At 47.3% G+C, this 16,148-nt stretch overlaps 1 protein-coding gene across 1 annotated transcript; it reads right to left on the minus strand.

Moving 5' to 3' along the window:
* Positions 1 to 316: 316 nt before the first annotated feature.
* LOC144148621 (uncharacterized) lies at positions 317 to 12,820 on the minus strand. Its single transcript, XM_077680132.1, has 4 exons — positions 12,719 to 12,820; positions 11,039 to 11,166; positions 1,464 to 1,888; positions 317 to 457 (listed from the first exon to the last, which is right to left on the minus strand). Coding segments are annotated over exons 1-4 (657 nt in total). The 3' UTR covers positions 317 to 455.
* Positions 12,821 to 16,148: the final 3,328 nt, after the last annotated feature.

Raw genomic sequence — 16,148 nt, forward strand, 5'->3', positions numbered from 1 at the left:
AGGATGGAAAACACGCCCACTTGTCTGTTGTCTGCTGTGCATTGGTACCGGATGAGACAGACACGCTAAAACATCGAATAAAAAAATTCATAGCTGTAACTTGAGCGCACAAAAAACGAGGACTGAACGAAGAGACGAAGACCAGCGCAGTCTTTGTGCGCTCAAGTTACAGCTAAGAATTGTCACCAATTAGCCCGCCTTTCGGTGTTATTGAAGAAAAAAAAACTGATTGAGGCGGAGGTGCAGTGCATAAAATGAGGAAGAGGATGCGACGAGTACGTGCTTGTCTGCGAAAGTTTTATTGCTTAAATCTTAACAGTGTGGCGATCCATGGCGGTTTCGTTTTTGAGTGAGGAACAATGGCAACGGGTGTAATGCCGCGTGGAGATGTTATGCAGTCGGTCTCGGTCGGGTGCTGGAGAGGCTTCAAGGCGCGTGGGGGCCGTTCGGATGATTTCTGCAGGAATGAAGCCAAACTGGTGGTTAGCAGTGTTTCTGTACTCGCGAGAAAATGGCATGGTTTCAGACACTTCAACAAAGTTAATTTAGCGTTTGTCGCCCGGAGATGGGTGTTCTTCCGACAAGCGATGATCGACTTCTCAGGATGCGAGCTACACTGTCGGGGCTAACAGACGACACAAAACCATGTTTTTTTTAAAACGCCAGGAAGTTGACCAACTCCATTCACCAGATTTTCAAGATGGCAACGTGGACAATAACATCTGGAGGGGCTGCCAATGTACGTCTAAACGGTATATTCAGGCTTTCACGCAATACAGTGAAACATTTTGCGTCGATTTGCGATTAAGGCCACTCATTACTTTTGTAAGCCCTCTGTTTTGTTTTACATTCAGTTTCCCAGTTTTAACTTAGTCTCACTGTTTTCCCATTGAAAAAATAGCACAACACGAAGAATATTTTTCTGGAAAAAAAGAACACCCGACTAGTCTTGCGCGATCACGTCCAACTAAGTTTTTTTGTTGCACGTTTTAAATGTGTCACGCAGGTTTGATGCGACTGTCTAATCGTACAGGTGTGAAAACTTATCCAATGCATTGTGCGAGCAAGTGACTGTGTTGATGGCGATAGCTAAACGGCAAACAGGGAGTTACATTTTAGAATGTGTCATCCACAAGCTCAGCTTTGGCACCATTTCAGCGCTGAGGCAAACTACGAATATGCGAGACTAAAGGGATGCTTTGAACGTCGGAAGCCGAAATTCCGCAGTTTATCATGTGAAAAATCTCCCTCTTATTTTTCTATCACGAACCAAGAGAAAACTAATCATACGGCAAATTCACGCATTGCCACTGATGTCGACAAGAACCCGCTAAATGTACATCAGCGCATGCATCGCATCTCAATAGAGTTATAATGGAAGAATGAACGCAAGCATCTAGAAGCACATTACGGTCGTGTGATGAAGCGCTAAAACTTAGACGGCTACCAGTGGGCACACTCACACTTCTTGAGGACTGGGACGTAGTGGTAGCCTCCGAGGCCGTAGCCGTAGCTGTAGCCGTACGGGGACACTCCGTAGCCGTAGTGGGTGGGCACGTGGGCCACGGTCGGGTGGGTGTACGTGGGGACCACCTTTGTGGCGGGGACGGTGTACGTGGTGGCCACCTTGGACAGTGGCGTCTCGACAGTGGACACGCCGGTCACGGACACCGGGTGGTGAACCCCGGACGCCACGTACTTGACGGGAGCGCCATGGTACACCACGGGCGCCCTGTACAGGCCGTAGGGCGCAGCACCGTACGTGGTGTACGGGGCGTAGCCGTAGTCGTAGCCGAAGCCAACGTAGGGGCTCACGTAGCCACCGTAGGCGGCGCAGGCCAGGGCCAGAAGGATGCAAGCACGGAGCTGCAAGAAAGACGTGCGCTCGCTTTGGTCTCACCTTCGATGACTGCGGTATAGAACGCGTAAAGAGTAGAGCGCTAGGGCACTAACAGTGCTGGTGACGATTCACTGCAGGTTTCTTGAAATTATGCGAAGAAACAAGTACACATCAGTAACGTATTTCGTTTGTATTTTAGTGTACTGTCCCGAACTTTGCGGGGAAAGGCAGTCGAAACGAACCTGTAGGGCGCATGCGCGCGCCGAACTCTGCTGCTGCAATGACAGTTCACGGCACCTTATATGTCGACACATTTCATCTATTAAGCAGAAAGCGTGCACTCATGACGCGATGGTGGAAGTAGAACACGAGAACGATGGGAAAGCGCACATCTCCGGGGGTTTGAGCTGCATTTAGAGCGCAATATCGTCGCCATACGAAGTTTGGTATATGCTGCACTCGGCGTCCGCGTCTATCATTTAGCTTATAAACTTTATGGCGACGTCAAAACATCCAGTTCGCACAAGAAATTCTATAAAGGTTCCTTGAGTTGGCACTCTGGGTGTCTTTATACGTCTTGAAAGCTTTCAAATCACTTAAAGGAGCCATGAAGACAAATAACAAGTTGTGTTTATTAGAAAGACTGCTTAGTCCCGATAACAATGATACCAATATCATCGCAATCTTCCAACAAATAACGGAGATATTGAAGAAAACGTGTGAAGCAGTCGCGACCCCCTAGCCAATTTCCCGCAACTTTTCTATGACGTCACGGAACTTTGTTTGGGCGACTGGCGGCCGCCTAACTGACCTGTCACGACGACACATGTCTGGACGTCTGTGATGGGGCCTCTAGTTCCATTTGACCACATCACTTGAATGCTAACGTGCCGTTAACGCACTGAAAATCATGTTTTATTGTCGGCCCGTATGACGTCGTTCTTGCTCATAACACGTCACTGTGGCGCGCAATTCGAAAGTTTGTAAATACTTCTTGCTTTTTTTCGTTAAAAAAACATCTTTTGTGGCTGTAATGGAGCTGAGTGAGATACTGAATCCTAGTTCTTTCAAATTAAACGAAGTTGTATTTTCTCTTCATGGCTCCTTTAAAGCGTAAAAAAGTCTCCCAAATGGTGCTTATAGGTATTGATGGTTTCTCAATGGCTCAAAAACGTTCCTATTCCACAGTACATGACGCTGTGCGCACTTTAGAATCAAAGCAAGCGTTTAATGTCGTAACTTGTCGAAACAACGGCAACGAGGACGCAGTAAGAAGAAGAAGACGAAGTAGACTACGACCGCAAGAGACTCGAGGGAAATCGCACTGATACGAAGCCAAAAGGGCCGGAGACACCCATCGTATACTCACTCCAGACATGGTGGGAAGTTCGTACAGCTGAGTGTCGATCGAAACTGTGGACCGTCGGATTCTGAGACTGTTTTTATACACGACGGTGGCGGGCCCAGCAGGGCGCGTCGGACATTTGAGAGCCTGTTCCGCGCATGCATACCGAGAACGGGGTTCATATTAACCGGGTCACGTACCCCGCAAAGTGCTTTTTCGGCCAGGGTAGGTAAACGCCTCAGTAAGGGGGAAGGGGGAGACGGTTGACCGAGATAAGAGATAGCCGACAGTGGACCGGAAGGGTTACGACCTTGGGACTGCATATAAATCACCTTTCTATTTATAGGCCTGCAGTGCCCACTTACTCTCAACTTACTCGCTGTCTTCTTAGCACCGACATTTAGGCGTTATGAGAGTCCCGGCGGAGCTTAAGACTGCGTCGACACGAAAATTGCGTGCTTCTTTTAAGGTACTAGAACTGTTCTGGTTCGAAGACATTTTGCACACAACACACGTCTGTTATGAATGCTAACTTAGCAACACAACTTTTCAAACATCTGTAGGGCTGCTGTATAATTATTAATAAAAATTTTCTCGCTATCACTTAACTCCTGATGGCTACGATGCTTCGGGAATTTTGCAGAACCACGTCAAAACGCGACATAGAGCAAAAAACGAAGGGTTTACTGTAATTGATTACTGCGCAAAAGAACTTTTCCTACGACGAAGTATCTTCAGAGGAGTTAGCGACACCTAAGGTAGCGTAATAACTTTTCATTACTAGAGTGTTTACCCAACACGTCATAGCCCACACTGAGCATTGCAAAGCATAAGCAATCGCTCAAGCATTACTTGCTCCACTTGTAGACGCAGCGCAAAAGTAGACACAGGACAAGAGGACGGAGGAACACGTGCGCTTCGGCCCTCACATCTTCACGCTCTTCGAAATAAACCTTGCTGGACGCGAGCGCTCGTCTTCGTACCTTCCCCGTCCTGTAACCATTCTTGCGCATTGTCCACCAGTATGGATCACCAACAAGCCCAACTTATTCTCAGCTCAATTGACAAAAACCAATTGGAAAAAAACCCCATATCCGCGCGCACAAACTTCCCATTGGCTGCGCACCCGGATATGTTCCTGCCGAACGTCCCCATTGGCTAGGATGCGTTGTGTGTGGCTGCGAACGGAAACACGATGGCCTGACGTTGGGTCCAACGCTGCACTTTGAGATCTAAAATCGTCGTACGGTAGCTACTGATTTGGCAGAGAGAAAGATGCCGATTGATTGATTGATTGATTGATTGATTGATTGATTGATTGATTGATTGATTGATTGATTGATTGATTGATTGATTGATTGATTGATTGATTGATTGATTGATTGATTGATTGATTGTATGGTTTATTGCGCCGACGCAACGCAGGCGATGAGGTGCGCCGTAGCGTCGGAGGGCTGCGGATTAATTTTGACCACCTGGACATTTTTATAGTGGGCCGAAATCTCGTACACACGGGTATTCTAGCTTTTCGCCCCAAAGAAAAGCGGCCGCCGCGGCCGGCAATCGAACCTGTGTCCTTGTGCCCAACAGCACAGCGCCTTAGCCACTTAGCTACCGCGAAGAATAGAAAGATAAGAGATAGAGATGTAGTCGGTCTGCATTGGCTCCAAGGTGGCCCCCGTGTTAAGTAGCCTTTTCCTGGAAAAGGTGGACAGGACGCTTGATGTTGAATTGAACGGTATTGTGCACAAAGTGTACAGGTACGTTGACGACTATTTGATTTTGGTTTCGTCCTCCACGTTTGATCAGACGCGTAAGGCTGTGCTCGAGGCGTTTTCTAAAAACGGGCTCGGGCTGTCCTTCAGGTGTGAAGTGCCACAAGAAAGCCAGCTGCAGTTCGTCGATTTGTGGTTATATTTCAAGCACAATCACGTATGTTGGATGTACTCCTCAAGAACCACTAAGCCGCTCCTGGATTATCGCTCAGGGCACTCCGGGCTGGTAAAGAATTGTATAGCTTGGGCCTGTTTGCGTTCAGCACTTGAAAAGTCATGCGTTCACTGCATTGGCGGCAGTTTTGATTCGCAGGTTAAGAGGCTAAAAGAAACGGGGTTTCCTGACAGTGCTATTTCCGCAACGTGCGAAAAAATCAAACAGGCCGTTAAACTATAGCGGATCAGAATGTTCCGTCTAGGTCAGAGGAAAGGAAGAAAGTAGCAAAAATCCCTTATGTGCATTGGCTGTCGCATGGCATAAAAAGGTTCTGTTCCCGATACGGCGTGAACGTCGTGTTTTCCGCCGAAAGATTGGCCAGATTTGCTCGGCGGTTGAAAATAAGATTAAGAAACCGAAGCAGGACAACGACACAGGCTGCAAGATGAAACATGGGGTGCAGTATGTACCTTGCGCACACTCGGTTGTCTATCGTCTTCCGCTGACTTGCGGGAAGGCCTACATCAGGCAGACCGGTCGGTGCCTCAACATCCGACTACGTGAGCACAACAGCTCTTTGAAGGGAACACCTTACACGCACTTAGCAGTGCATTGTAAGGAGTGCAAAAAGGATGGGTGTAGGCCTTTCTTTGATAAGACGACAGTCATGTACAGACACAAGGGAAGAACCCAAAGAGAGATGATTGAAGCGTACCATATCAGCCGGGAGGGCTCCGTGTGCGTTAGTCAGCCTTCACTGAGACTGCAAAATGCGGAACTGGAATTTCTGGAACCGCACGTGAAGTGACCATGTTGCATAACACGTTCTGTTTTTACAATATTTTTCTTTGTATATTTTTTGTTTCTATGTACTCGTGCGAGAATATTGATGAGGTTGCGCTTTTTCACGTCATAAATGTCTGTTCTTTCCAAATAAAAATCAGTTGCTAGTATTGCTAGTTGCTAGTAGTTGCTCTGTTCTTTTCTACGCGTAGCCGTTTTTCGCGCTTTTTCCCAAGATGTATCACCAACTCGCCCTACTTTCAATTGTGTTAAATTTCATCTTATCGCGAGTGGGTTTGCGGTTCCATAGTTGGAATAGTCATGCCGTATCGGACAATATGAGACAAGAGGCGCTGCCCAGACACGAGCTAGAGGGTAGCGTGTGACAACCTAGCCGATATCCGCAAATAATGCGGCTTACAATACAGGAACGCTGATTTTGCTGGGCGTCGCCCCCCCCCCCCCCCCCCCCCCCCCCACTCTCGGTAAGCACTGTTAACGCGCCATTAAAAAAAAGACGGGTGCGTTCGAATTGTACTGCGAAAATACATGTTTGCGCATTATTTTTGTACGCAGATAGAATCCAGCAATGAGTGGTCAGTAGTGCGGGTATTGTGTCGCAAAACGTTTTTCTCGCTCCATTTAGTTGGTGTGAACAGGTACGTGACAATTAATCGAACGCCGTTTCATCGAACACCGTTTCCTCAAAATGACATCGCCCGTTTGATCGAACGCTGTTGGTAAGCTCCGATCGCGATTAGTTCTGCTGCTAGAAAAGTTCACGTTTTCTTGACATAACGAGATGCATGAGGCATGAAGGCTTTATAATTTAGGGTCGCGTAAGAAAACCGCGCACTTCTCAAGCTCGAGTCTTTGTCACTGCCCCTTCCCGTAACGATTATAGGCAGAAGGTGCTTCGGGTAATTTGCCTTTTGTGAGGTGATTACTGAAGTTAGTTATTTCCTTTCTTTCGGTTTCCCGGAACTGTGTTTATACAAGGTAATTGGTCGCACAAATCGACAGAAGGCACACATTTTGAGTACGCACTAAAAATTTATCGACCGACGGGAAGAGATCAAAACGTTTCTTTTGCAAGGAGGATATGAGCTGTATATGCAACTGTAATATACAATGACATAAAAATATACGAAAACGCAGTAACTGTTTATTGATGAGCATTTGCCCTCAAACAAATCTTTTACTGGAATGTTTCTCCGGTGGTTCGCGATGCGCTCGAGGGACTCTTCTTGGCAAGTACAGCCTTCCTCTGCGTAGGCGGCTGCTGGCTACACAAAAGTGCTTTCAGACGGTCGTCCGTAGCTTTTTGTTCCTGATGCAGGCGGCTGAGAAACCACCCAAACCGGGATGTCAGATCTCAACAACTTTTGAAAATCTTCAGTGCCAATTTTCTACCGATATATTTTCTCATGGTAACTCTTGCTCTGCTAAGTGCTGAACGGACCAGAAGGCAGGCGGAAACCGGGGTGGCGCGCGGATCGCCATCCACCGGGCAGCTTGGGAAGCTGGCGTGGCTTTCCCACGATGTAATTTTTTTCGAACCAGCATATCATCTGCGAGACGGCTGACGGAAACTCCTTCAGCTTGTCAAACGCCTGCCAGCCAGCAAGATTTTAACAATACGCTCAATAACTGTAGTTTATTGCCGTTCAGTAAAATTCTATGGTGTGGCCGGGAGGTCAAACCGCAGAATCGTCAGAAGTAAACTGAAAAATTTGCATAGCTTGCTGAGGCTCATACACTTATGTAGATGCCAGTATCTAGCGAACTCGTGAAAGCTTAGCTATACATGCCGAAGCGCTTGGTCCCACGCTTCAACAAAATAAATCAGCGGTTTCTTACACATAAAATGGTAATACCAAAACAATCAGCATGAATCTAGAAGCACGCAAAAAAATAATTTATTGCTGTCTATGCGCTCTAAAGGTTCTTCTCGATTATGTACTACCAAATCCGATGAAATGTCCTCGATGAAACGCCCTACTACCAAACGGTGTTCGATGAAAGGGCTTCAATGAAGTGGCGTTCGGTGTAACAGCATTCGATGACTTGTCTGCCGCCTGGTGTGAACATGATTTCTCGGAAGTGTACGGAGGGTAATGGTCGGACGAACCCTTTCTTTCAGAGTTTGCGTTAACTGGCCCAGAAGGCAGGCCTTAAAGCATGCTTGTGCGTGCTTTCTTTTAATTTATAGGTTCTCAATTATTGTGTCTCTGAACTCAAACGAATTTTTTGAACGCCTAAAGAACATCCTGTCTCGAGGCGAGCCTAACTTTCAAGTTGTTTGCTGACCTCGCTGAAGCATGCGCGAAAAAAAAAATCTCTGTAGGGACTAGAACTTTCGAAGTTCTTTCGTAATCAATTATTGTGTACTATATGTGTGCTAAATCCGTGCTAAATGTGTATGTAGCACGGTTTTTTTTCTATTGTGCAATATTGTATGCCTAAATATAAAGATGTCATACTTTTGCTCAGTGCAGTAGTGTGTAGATAAAATGTATGTGCAATATGAGTGTAGTGTGTTTTCATGCCTTCGAATCAAAGACGTCCTCATAGTAATTTTGAATAAAAGAAAAGCAAAAAGAATGTATGTGTATCGCTGCAATGACTACCGCGGCAAATACAATTCAGCACCAGAAAAAAAAAAAACACTATTACCTGCATGTTTTCTTGGTTCAATTAACCAACACGTTACAGCACACACATACCAAACGATGGGCGGCGGCCATTCCGAAGATCGGCCGCCGCTCGCCCAACTTTCGCGCCTGATGCCATTCCCGAGCGGCCCGGGCGCGCGGCAGCCCCGTCCGGCTGTCGTGGAAAAATGACGCCAGCAGCGCCCGCGATGTCACCAACCTCCTTTCTCCCCTCGCCACTCGTTGCTATGACGATTAATGCAACGTTTTTCAGACGCCACGTGCCACTAGGGCAGGATTTGGCTCTGCTGGCGCCAATTACGCAGTACCATGGTGGATGATACAGAGGTCGTCCCGTGCTTTGGCTGCCGCAGCAAGTCACTGTAGAAAGACCGCGGTATAATTATCGCCGCAACGTGGTTTATTCGCGTAGTTTTAATCGTATCTATTTCGCGTTGCTGGGTATTGCGAAAAATGAAAACAGCTTGGTGTTGATCACTTTGGCACAATAGCGGCGCCACGGGACCGTTCAAGACGTGTCTCCACCATGTACGGCAATCACGGATATCGGCAATGCCGTTTTTTCGTCTTGGCTTTTTAGTATTATTCTTTTCGCTTGGCTTTGGCAGTTTCACGCTCGCCTTTTACCCTCTCAATTAGCTCGACCACGTTCGCCTTATCTCGCGCGCGCAAGGCGTGAGGCAGGCAGGCTATAAATAGCGCCGGGCGGCACGGGGGTTGCGTAGCGCGCGGCGCTTGGCTGGCGGGCTAAAGCCCGTTCTACATGGGGCGAATTTCGCCTGCGGATTCGCAGTTGCGGCGCCGCCCTTGCGGCAAAACAATTTATTTTCCTATTTTCACTGCTGCGACATATTGCCAAATGCTAAGCGGCGTCCACAAGAGAAGTTCGACTCCTCCAAACATTTAGAAATTCGCCACAGCAACGAGAATAGATCGTTTTGGTTCACGAGCGGCGCCGCAGCTGCGAATTCGCAAGCAAAATTCGCCCCATGTAGAACGGGCTTTACTGGGCGCCATGGAGGGCGGGGGGCACAACATGGGCGTTGCATTTTTTAAATTCGCGATTTCAGGTAAAGGCTCGCAAATCATGCGAGAACGCGCTAAATATAGTATTTTAAATAAGTTCTTAGCCAACCTGTCACGTGAGACCGTCTACTAGGCCGGAATTTACCCGCACCCCGGTCATACGACGCTTTCTCGTGGTCCCTTGAAAGTCGTATTATCGGTGTTCCGCTGTAGTTAAAACAAACTTCGATCTTATAAAAGATGCCACAGTGCGAAATAAAACACGGACACAGCACCCGGTTCGGCTTACTTTTTTCCCATGAGCGCGGAAACAGGGCCCCATGCTTCCTATCTAGGATGGAGCTTTCCATGACCTCGTTCTGTCCTCGTGAGCATTTTTCTCATCATTTAGTTCTGAACAGACATGAAAGTCGGGTTGTTAACTCAAAAAAAAGGAGTCTGCATACTTTATAGTTGAGTCATGGCCCGGAGTCCTTCATGAGAGTTTTAACAAATTCCATGACCAAAGCAGAGTTCCCGCGTGGCGAAGCAAAGGGGAGTGAACTGATCGATTCTGCCTTAGTGAAAAGAGGTAGGGGCCAGTCCACTGTGGACGGACCTTAAACATACTGCTTATGGGCTGGGGTCGGACGAGATCGTGATAAAGGCGCAAATGGTCCAATAGAGGCCTCAACTTCCCTCCCTGGACTTGCAGTGTCGGCAACAAAGGCGATATTTGCAAATTCTAATACAGAAACGACGCACTCGTAATGCATTTCGTTCGTAGTGTATAAAAGTATCGGTCTACAAGTGAAAACAGCACAGCACTCGTTCGAACATGAGAATTCAGACTTTAAGTCGAAGCGATCACATGACATCACAATCACGTGACAATGTATTTCAGTATTTGCAAGGTTCTTAACTCGTTACATCCCAAGAAGGTATATACGTACACTAGAAATACTACATTATACATTTTATATCAATATTTCCCTCCCCTGTTTTTTCAACATGGTGTTACGTATCTGGCGGACGGGCCACCGACGGCCCCAGGGAGCCCGCACACGCAGTGCCAGGAAGACAATAACCGTTTATCGATGAGCTTTTTGTACGCTGGATATCCAATCAGTGGCAAAAATAAAACAGGAGGATATAGAGGCAAGCGGGTAATCTTATCTAAAGCCCCAACGTATCTGAAAAGCACCGGGAACGTTACAATTCGGCCAAACCTACCCACTACGGAATGCGTTGATGAGGATGACGCTTCTTGAACTGGAGGTGGGAAGGGGTAGTCAGCATTGGAGGAACACAACGTCACGTTTGCATTGTCCTTGCGCTTTGCATGGATGAAGACGCTGAGCTGCATGGTGTCACGTGCGGACACGTTGATGCAGACAGTCGCAGAAGAGACAAAGATAGCCCTGTGCTTTTTGAGGCTCGAAGGACAAGCCCGCCGACCGTGGCAGCGACGCCCGGGGGCAGGCGAAGTACAGAACGGTCTCTTCTCGCCGAGTTGAGCTTGGCTGCAGGTAGTGGTAGGCAGACGCCTGGCGCAGGGTTCGCGCGTCAGCCGGGACGACACCCAGCTTAAAATCACAACAGGAGTACCGCAAGGACATAAGAATTTCTGTCGTACGACAAAAAACTTTGTGGTTACAACAGAAGCCCTGTTGTTACGACAAGCCATCTATTGCGAGACGCATTTCTATCGGAACAACAGTCAATTTTCTCAACGACAAACATTCCTGTAGTCACACCAGAACTGCCATTTACGCTACTCTTCACAATGGACAATAACACTCAAACCATGGGCAACTTCTGATGGAACATCAGGACCACGACAAGACAGGAATTAGGCACAAAGGAACACCAGAATCAGGATAGGAATACGACACGCGACAGAACATCAGAATCCCGGCACGACAAGAATACGACAGAACGATAGTAGGACACGCGAAAATACGACAAACTAAGGAATTTTTCTTGTCATTTTCGACTGGGCAGGATCTGAAAAGGCTTATTGAACTGGCGACAGGATTGCAGTAACTACGTCAGTAGCAACCTGGAGTCCAAGTTTAAGATGGCCGGACAGTCGAATTCACTGGGTACAAATCACATGAAAACTTAACGCGAGAATAGAAAAAAAGCAGCTTGAGCTGAGTTTTCAGTTTCTTTCTCTTGCAGCTTTCTGTTGAGTTCCTGGATGGTGAACTTCATGGCTGAATTTTCTCTTTTCATGGCTGCGTTTTCTTCCCGCAGCTCCTTGATTAGCTTATATATTTCAGGCACCAATAAAGTTTGTCCAATCCAGTCCAACTGCGCCGAGTTGCATGCGCACAAACAAAAAGCAACGCTAGAGAGTGCGGCCAAGGCATTCAGCATATGGTGTTTGCCTTCATCGTGCTGCACCGCGAAATAAAATTGTCGGAGTGATAGACTCCACCTCATCAAGCGTCCGTTTTTGCTTGACCTTTGGTTCAATCGCACTAAAAGAATGATCAGTTACAAAAACAAACGAAGACCCTTTCAGGTAACACGAGTGCTTTTAAAGGAAACACACCAAGCAAGCACATTCTTTTTCCGTAGTACTGTAGGCCTGCTCACGTGACGTTAGCTTTCTACTCGCGTAGACAAGTGTGCTCCTCGGCTTTTTCGTTCACTTGACTTAAAACAACGCCCATCCGCGGTCACTGGAGTCGCGCTGAACTTGGACAGGGAGAGAGTATTTTAGTGCCGTGAGAACCAGTTCACTGACAAGAACCTTTTAGAAGTCATTCTCATCAGAAGGAACCTCCATGTGCAAAGGGTTCAAAGGGTTCGTGAGCCTGACCCTGCTCGACTAGACGACACCGCCACAAAATAAACGGAGATCACTGGTTCATTTCGGGGCAATAACCCACAAAATGTTGTTGCGTTTACTTGGCGTCGTCACCAAGTAATTGATGTCGGAGAGCTTCGGTTTAAGCGTATCCGGACCATCCCATGCTACTTTTATAGTTGTAGTACAGCATGTTGTTGGGCTAGTTGGTACTGTATTTCAAGAGAAGAAAACACTGCACATCAAGGATAAGACCACTGCAAAGGGACAGGATGAGCACAGACTCACAACTTCACCTTCGGCGACTTCAGTTTATTTACCTTCCACGACTTCACAATCGGCACTTTGTCGCCTTCCTTGAAAGTTCGTGTGCGTGCAGATATGTCGTAGTACCCTTTCACTCGTTGCTGCGCTTCCGCCATGTTTGTCTGCGCCCATTCCTGCGATTCACGTAGGCGCTTCAACAAGGTCAGCACGTACCCGACAACCGTTTTGTCTACAAAATTGTCCTCCCACTTTTATTTTAACAAAGTAAGCGGGAGCCGAAGCGCTCGACCGTAGACAAGTTCCGCCGGCGTGAACCCAGTCGCTACGCGTGAGTGACGGAGCGCAAAGACTATTGCTGTGGTAGCGCGCGTCCCAGTCGATGCCCTTCTCGAAGCAAAGCGCGCACGCAGAATGCACTGTTTTCGACTGAATTACTTTGCGGTTGGTAGACGAAGCTCTGGTGAATGAGTATGACGTATTTCTGCAAGAACGTTGTTGTAAGCGTGTTTGTGAAGACAGAACCTTAGTGAATTCGTTTCGCTAGGAAATCAAATTCTTGCAAAGACGCCGAGTAACGCATTTTCAGCTGCTGTGAAGTTTCATTCCGGTAACATTACTGCCTCTGGGAACTCCGTGACAGAGTAACTGAGTGTTAGCAAGTACTTGTTTCCCGCCCCGGGTACCGGTAGAGGGACTACGATGTCTACTACTATCTGCGAAACGGTTCGGCCATCAAATTGGGGAAAACAGCACACGGAGGAGTACGAAAAAAAGGAAAGAGACAGTACAGGTGCTGACTAACAGCTGGGCGTACCTCATTGCGCTCTGCAATATATATACAAGGACACAGGTAACATAAAAACCCTACGCAAAAGAAAAAGAAAGGGAAAAGAGAACATGGAAATAGTGAAGGATGTACACGACGCCAAGGGCAACGTTCCTATACTGCAATCACTGGCATGCGCCATCAATCTACTCGAGTTCCATCTGAAGAAGTGCAACGGAGGGCTGACTAACGCATATATGACCGCTTGTCACTTGTCTTTGTATATATTGTTGAACGCTATATAGTGCGCTCAGTTGTTCGTCACTGCCTGTACTGTTTTTTTTTTTCTTTTGTCCCCATTTCTGCGCTACTTTCCGCAATAGATATAACCAGCTAGCCCAAACTTAAGCTTTATTCGCCAATCAAAGGTACTTGGGCCACTGGCCGTCCCGTCCTTTGGCAAACGTTGCAAAAGCGCACCCAGTTTTCCGATTCCCTGAAGCGCATCGGCCACTAGTAGACATTCAAGTCTGCTGTAGGTTTTGTTTATTTCTAAATGACTAGCCCAGCTATCGCTGTGAACCAAGCCCAGAATCGGAACACGATACTCCCAAAAGCTGTTCAAAAGATCGGCCTCTCGTGTTTTTGAATGTTCTCTACAAAAGGCCGTCTTTGACAATGGTCCTTTGACAATGGTCCGCTGGTCCTTTTTTTCTGTCTTAATATTTACCGGCACGTTTGCAGTGATTCGTCGTTCCCCTGTTTCTTTTTTAGAGCGCATTTGTCTACCTTTTCCAGAAGTTTGAAATCTTCAATGGCCGGACGAATCGTTTCGCCTCCGGGCAAGGAAGTGACGGGAGTACTGCTTTAAGTGAGCAGAGTTGCTGCAACAGTTTCGCGCATTGTGACAGGTTGCGACGGATCACTTTGATCTGGAATTCCGGTGGCACGAGTAGCGCTGGCAATATGGACTCTTGTGTTCGACCTTGTGACCATCATTACGGGGTTCGCGTTAAGTTCCATTCATGCCTTTTGCAAATCCCTCATAGATCTGTTAAAAAAATGTAGGGAATTTTTCGAGGGCGCTTGCCTGACACAGCATTCATGTTCAAATTTTCCGAATGCCTGCCTTTTCGACTCTGGCTACCGCCAAGCGCTTTGTGTCGGGTCAACAAGTGCCTGACGCGCCCAAACACGCGATTTTATGAAGTTCTCTGGGTCAACACACGACGGGTGGTCAACATCAACTGTTGCCTCTGGATTAACTGATGCCGTTCACCTACATGTCGTATGTGTAAGGCAACAGGAGTAAATAGCTTCGTTCGGTTAGCAAATTAACTGAAACATACGCCTGTCTGCAACCCGCTGTGATGTGGCCTGGTTGTTGGCATTTGTAACAGACTAACGGTCATTTTCCTTCAAACTTGGATCCTTTCGGTTCACTCTCGTTGACCGTATGCCCTTGGGCGGGAATGTTCTCTGTTTTACAATGGTTGGCTTCTTTTGCTCCGGCTCCTTTAATTGTGCAACTTCCTGCATGATCCCAATGGTTTCTTTCGCAGTTCTCCCGAATTTTACATTCTACGGGACCAATATTCGTAGCCAAACTAGCTGCCATGTGCAACACCTTCGCTCATCCTGAATCCACCACCGCATTTGTACCGAAAGAGATGCATAAAGTTGCTCTAGAGCAACCAGTTCAATCACACGTTGCTTGCCCTTATATGCAGAGTGCGAGGTATTCTTCAAACAAGCTCATGAATTTGCAGGCATATTCCGAGAATGACTCTTCTCGACTACGCCTCGTGTTGCAAAACGTCATCCATAAGGCTTCCGCAGACAAGCTGTACATTTTACCCAGCTGAAGCTTCACTTTATCGTAATCATGCGCATCTTCATCAGTCGTTCCCACAACTACGCTGGCTGCTTCGCTTGGAAGCAATGTCTAGAGCAGTTGCGACCAGGCCTCTTTTTAGTACACAATCTCTCGACGTTGACCGGAAAGTGATGTCACTTCCAGCCTTTAAAGGTTCCATTCATCCCCGCTTGTCAAAACTCATTGCGTTCAAGGTTATGCAGCTGCATTTCTTTTACCTTCTGTTCTACCTCTCGTTCTTCTAGCGGTTGTCTCCCTTCCATAATTCGAAACTTCATTTTTTCCTCCGCATTTGGATATTGCTTCAATAATTTCAGGCTCCGCATTCACAACTGTACTGCCATACTCAACTCTTCGGCGAGCAAAGCTAGGTTTAAGTTCGTTAACGACGCGAGGATCTTGACTGCAGGTAGCATAACTGCCACTCTTATACGTATCTAGCAAAATAAAAAAACATCGAATATTAACTAAGTATCACCTATCATACCAATGAAGTCAAAGAACCGCGCTTTCCTCAAACCGGACGCCAAGGCCTGTACCGACGTGCGCTCCATACAACCACCACCGCTGCCACCAGCTGTTACGTATTCGGCATTGTATGACCGACGGCACCAGGAAAGACGACGCACGAAGTGCCAGGAAGACAGATTTATTCCTTGTACGCTGCGTAGCCACTCAAAGTGGCAAAAATAAAACCAGAAAACAGGAGGTCGAGACAAGTTGGGCAATCTTATCTGGAGGCCCCAACTTAGTGTAAAAAGCACCGCGTCCCTGAAGACAACAGACACCGCAGTTGCCGAAGAAGCGGCCGTGACCCTCGCTCTCGCACAGCTGAGCGTGG

The sequence above is a fragment of the Haemaphysalis longicornis genome, unplaced genomic scaffold, assembly GCF_048455015.1.
Source record: "Haemaphysalis longicornis isolate Haplotype H1 unplaced genomic scaffold, Haemaphysalis longicornis Haplotype H1 scaffold_8, whole genome shotgun sequence".
NCBI lineage: Eukaryota > Metazoa > Arthropoda > Arachnida > Ixodida > Ixodidae > Haemaphysalis > Haemaphysalis longicornis.